The 5599-nt window shown below is 50.1% G+C and overlaps 1 protein-coding gene across 1 annotated transcript in view; it reads left to right on the forward strand.

Moving 5' to 3' along the window:
• Positions 1 to 1005, forward strand: part of STT3A (STT3A, catalytic subunit of the oligosaccharyltransferase complex) — a 50034-nt gene extending 49029 nt beyond the window's left edge. The window contains 1 exon segment of the mRNA XM_019470379.1: positions 703 to 1005. Coding sequence (XP_019325924.1) covers positions 703 to 1005 — 303 coding nt within the window.
• The last annotated feature ends 4594 nt before the right edge of the window (positions 1006 to 5599 follow it).

The raw sequence follows: 5599 nt of genomic DNA on the forward strand, positions 1-5599 counted from the left end.
CGGTGGTGTTCACAGGGGGGGGGGGGGGGTGTCTTGCCGTTCCCCCCCTCCATCTCCTGCCCCCTGCCTCTCGCTAGAAATGCCTGATTAAACCAGTTCAGCTCACTAAAACGGCAGGGGGAAAAAAAATAATCCCCTGAAACCCAGAGCAAGATAAGCCAGCTCGGTTGGAATATTTTCTTCCAGCTTGGCAGCTGGGGGCAGTGCCAAAAGCAGCAGGAGGGAGCGAGGGAGCAGGGGCGGGGGGAGCCGAGCGTGCTGGGGGAAGGAGACCATCCCTTTTGGCAGCGGCCAGCTTTCGGTGCGGCTTAGCTGTAAGGTGAAACCGCACCCTCGGCCTCACCTGTCTGTCTGATCATGCCTTTGATTTATACCCTGGGTTTTGCTGTTTAGTTTTCCCCGCAGACTTCAACCATTGTATCTGATAATGAACCAAGTGGTTGAGCCTTATTTGTTTAATTCAAAGGCAAGTTTAATATTTCCTACCTCGCAGTCGTACAAAGTCTGCCTGCCTCGCAGACCTTGGTTTTCCTTGCAGCGAACCCGTAAAACGCCAAAGAACGCTAGGCAAGGGGAAAAAATGCTCGTGCCATGAGCAGCCCCTCGTTGAAGAACGGGCTCTGCGAAGGAGAAAGGCGAAGGGGCTGGGCACCACTGCTTTACATTTTTGGGGTGTTTTGGGGGTGTCTTGTCTTTGCAAAGGTGGCTGTGGGTTTCATTGCCTGCGAAGTGTACCCCGCCGGCTCGTTCCACCTCAACTTCCGCGTGCTGGTGAGACCCCTGCGTTGTGGGCTGCTGGCTCCGGTCAGAGGCGAGCTGTGGGGATCTTCTCTGCCCTCCTTGTTCTCGGGTGAAGAAAAGGCGGTTCCTGAATGCCTCTGCAATCGCTCTGCGTCATCTGCTGAAGCACTGAGGGACAAACGGATGCTGGAGATGTCCTTCCTCCTGGAGAGCGTCGTCGTATTTTGCGTAGACAGCTCGTGTCCGAGTGGCAGCTTGCTCTAGCTGGAGATGCTCTCGTTCCTGCAAGGGGACGGTCCTGGGGGGTTTCCTTTCCCAGTCCTCACCGAGTAAAGCAAACCATTTATCTGGCTAAAAGGCCTCGCTCTAAAGAATCTTAAAAGAAATCACGGTTCTTTTACGTGCCAGTTCAGGAGGTAACCCCCAGGTGACCGTTCCTCTTGTGAGGACAAGTCCCATCTGGGGAACTGCAGCGAGGAAAGAGGACAGTTAACGTGGCCCCTTCTGAAACAAACTGAAGATGATTCTTCTGAGTTGAAATCCCCTACTTGTTTCCAGATTGATCCAAGCTAGGTTTTCCCGAGTAAAGTTACTGTGATCAGGTGGGGGTTTTTTTGGTTTTTATTTCCTTTTTTTTTTTTTTTTTTTTGCTGCTTTTCTGTTAAGAGATGATAGATCGGCCCAAATAAGGGTATGAGAAAGGCTGGCGATTTTCAGGAGGATCCACAGACAGTCAGTGCATGACTTGTTGCCTTTATCTCTGAGATCAGGAGATTCCTTTGCAGTGATGGATTAATCCACTCTTGAGTGAATAATATAACCGAGAACAAGTAGGAGCCAGCGTTCCAAACAGATGATTTGTTTTAATACGTGCATGCCTCTCCTCCCCACCTCCCCCTCTGAAAAGCTTCTTTCTTCACCGTTTCATTCAGCCTGCCTCGCTGAAATCTTACAACAACCTGCCTGTGCGCCAGCCCCCGTACCGAAGGGGGGATGAGGATGGGGCTGTACCAAAGGCCTCTGGTCCCAGGTGGACGGGAAGATAAACCGCAGCTCCGCCAAGGCGAGGGGAGGCTCGGGTTGGAGAGGGTGCCCGCGGGCTGCTCTGGCCGTGACATCACCCGTCTGCTCTGGCCGTGACGTCACCTGTCTGCACGTACTCCATAGCCCGGTCAGAAACGTTGATGCTGGTGCTGGCACCTGCCAGGGGGTTGAGCTTGCACCGCTCGGGTCTGTCGGTGCCCCAACACAAGGCAGCGTGCTCTGCGTCCAGGAAAAACGTTGTACGTAGGAGCTTGAAAATTGGGGTTGGGAGAATGAACTTGTTGGGGACAAGGAGATGGCGATGGGTGGCTTAAAGCAGAAATACGGTGTTTAGGAAGATGGCTTTTCAGTTGTGCCAGGCTGGCTCTGTGGCCTTTTGAGCTGGTCGGGGTTGTTCTGGAGCCACACACCGAAGATCCTCTCCCAGTGACACGTGTGTAGTCCTCGCTATCACACACACAGTCGGATACGAGGCTGGGAAGGGAGTTGCACAACTTCAGCGATGGAATTCATGTAGCTAAATCTGTTATCATCCCTGTGGATATACTGGAATAACTCTTTGGCAGCTCGTAAGCGGTGTCTTGTCGCTTTAACATCTTGGAACACATCAAGGGTAGGTCCTGTTGATAGGCTCAAAGAAGCTGTGAGATGTGATGGTTAGAAGTGTCTGGGCGGGTCTCCCCTCTGCTCAGGACCCCAGGTCTGTTGCAGTCTTACTGGCAAAAGCTCCGACAGCTCAAGGCCAAGTTGGTGAAGCGCAAGAGCTTTGGCTTTCCTTGTTTCATGAGGGCTGATATCCTTGCACTGATCTGATCCACTTGGGGTGTGGGGATCAGAAGCGCTAGTGACAGCTTTCAGCTGTATTTTGGAGAATTTCTGTGCTGCGTGGGGCAAAGATACGACCTTAAAAACGACGTTTCCCCCTTTGGAGAATGGGTTTTGCTGGTGTTGGCTGTACATAATTTCTGGTAGCTGAAGAGTTTTGCTGTGTAATGTTCCAACTCCATGTAGATTAAATGTATTGCGGAGTCAAACTAAACAATAGCATGTGGTTTTCCTTTGTTCCCCCCCTTCCCCCACGATAGGAGCTCACAAAAGTTTCCGAATTACGGCTGTGTGTGCATATGCTCAAGCATAGGCTCGGATTTTCATAAAGCTTGCTGAGGGCTGTTACTTCTGAGGAACTATTTCACGTTTGCAATAGCTTCAGGAAATCTCTTTGTTTTTTTTTTTTCCAAGAGCCTTTTCGAAAGGTGCGTTTTGGTGTAGCGCTCGGATACTTGTTGCCTAAATACTTTGCAGTGACAGTGTATCACAGCTTGATGGAGATTTGAGTCTCCTCTAATAAAATGCAAGCTAAGGAGGAAAACCCCGAGGGTTTTTTGGAACAGAAGATGTTTTCTGTTCCTGCCACTAATCTTTGTTGCAGAATGAAATAGGAATGTATACTTTAAATCTTTGTCAGGGTGTAGAAGGAAGCTGGCAACGGATGTAATCAAAAATGTTGTTATCAAAACTCTCTAAATATGTTGAAATTTTCAAGCTTAATGATATAATTTTAAATTCAGCTATTCAGACTGAGGCATTTTTTTGGGTGCAGATTGCACTTTCAAATTGCTGTGCGAGTCGGGATCAACCGGAGTGGAGTCTAGGACCAGATAACAGACGGTGGATGCTGAAGTTAGACGGGCTGCAGTTGTGTGGCTTGAGTCTCTTCAGCTCTGCGAATCGTCGTAGGAATGGATCTCAAATGAGTTGGGTGGCAGCATTAAATCGAGGCGGGGCTTTCTAGATTACGGGCTTTTGAGCTGAGCACTTAAAAAATGGTCTAGTTTTCAAGTTAGCATTTTTCCTAGTTAGTGCATTTGCCATTGCTCGTATGTAACCGACGCACATGGAAAGTATGTGTATTCAGACTGTGTCTGAAACAACTCTTACTGGTTACAGTAAAACACAGTGAAGCAACACCAGATCCTACGCGCGGTGGCAAAGACCCTAATCCGCCTACCCGGTACGACACGAGACCGAAAGTTTCCAGCCTTACTCTTGTAGGTTGGAATAAGGGAAGCTGCAAGTAACCTTCAGCCTTCCGACCCTTCTTCCTCGAGCGGAGGGGGCTGCAGGTTGGGGACGTGAAAGAAGCTGAAGTCCTTCTCCGAGCCAAAGGTGTGAAGCTGTTTATTTTCACTCTGGAAATGTATATATTACAGGAGGCAGAGGCTAGCCTGCTTAACCTAAGCATTCGCTACTTATCTGGGGTCTGGCAAGCGTACAAGTGTTGTCCCTTCTAATCCCCCAATGCTAAAAAGTCCAGGCACCTTTCTCTGGCTAAGTCTGAGGTTGCTTTAAAAAAACACACACAGAGAAGCCAACAAAAAAAGAAACATTCGCTTTCTCTGCCAAGTTTAAATGAAGACTAATGCCGTGGTGCTGCTTAATCTTGTTTTTCTTGCTATCTGATGGATGCTAACGTGGGATGGAATCAATCCCGGCAGCCGGTTATCTTTGCAGGGCCCCTGTGTGTTGCTGAGCTTGGCATTAAAGTCTTGCGGGGGAGCTGACGTGCTATGAAGAGTCTCGAACCTTCTTCCTACGTTGCGATGCCACAGCAGCGGTGTCCCTTCTTCCTTTGGGAAGGTGTCTCCTGGAAACTCCGGTCTGCCGTTGGACGTCCGAACAGAAATCCTGTTCAGCAGAGTAGGATATGTCTGTGCGAGTGAAAACAGGGCGCAGTCAGGTTAACCCGGTGGAAAATTCTCCCTGGTACCCGTGATGAAACTTAACTACTTTCCTATCAGTTGCTCATGTTTGAACTGGTTCTGCTGGTAATAGCTGCCATTACCCTGATTCACGGGAGGAGGTTTAGGGCTCTGACTCACAAACTGCCGCTGTTTGACGTTGCTGCCCCCGACTGCCCATCTGCTCTGGGCTGGGGTCCCTGCCTCCATCAGGGGTGAGCCGACAGCGCGGCGGCGGCGACTCGGAGCTCAGCTGCAGCAGGTGAAGCAGCAGAGCTGGAGAAGCCAAACCCTCAGGCTACGGTTTTTGTGATCGTTGCTGCCTCCTTCCCCTGGATCGACGCTCTCCTTCGGCTCGGCTGGCACGAGGAAGGAGGCGGGAAGCTCCGGCCGGTGCTCGGTTGCCCAACACCACCGAACAAATCAACCCAAAGCCCCCCTCTCCTTCCCCTGTGTTCTGCTACCCCTCTCCTCGTGTGGGAGCCAGGTCAGTTTGTTGTAACAAACCTGGCCTGACCAACATGATTTTCCTTTTTTTTTTTTTTCTTCTTTCCTGCCTAGCTGTTGCATTGAGACAGCTTTTATCTGGGCCCGAGGCTAACGGGATTGTTTCGCTAGAGGAATATTGTCAGTTGTGTCAGGATTCCTTCCCTCTAGGTTATGAAGCGCAGAAGCGTGTTTTTGCCGGAGAGTTCGGACTTCAATTTTGAAACCAGGTTTGATCTGTTGAGCGTGGGGGAAGGGAGGGGAGGAAAGCAGTAAAACCGAATTACCCGGTTAGCTTACTGTAACGCTGAAGGATGAATTGTTCGAAGGCTTGTTTTAATCAGGGGAAGAAAGGACGGACTCTTTCCTGCTTTCTCCCTCAGCTGTCACTGGTTAGCCGGTTTGCTTTTCAATAAGCGTTGTTCTCCTTCCTATCTACCCTGGAGACCGGGTTCAGCGGCAGCGTGTGTTGGCATTGCATGTGACAGTGTGTGGACTACTGTGAAAGGAGGGGAAGCAGCAATTTCAAGTGGAGGACAGCACTTTTCTTTAGGAAACAGAGTCAAAATGGATCATTTGCTCTGTTTTGT

Source organism: Aptenodytes forsteri, unplaced genomic scaffold (genome assembly GCF_000699145.1).
Source record: "Aptenodytes forsteri isolate BGI_AS27 unplaced genomic scaffold, ASM69914v1 Scaffold126, whole genome shotgun sequence".
In the NCBI taxonomy this organism is placed as follows: Eukaryota; Metazoa; Chordata; class Aves; order Sphenisciformes; family Spheniscidae; genus Aptenodytes; species Aptenodytes forsteri.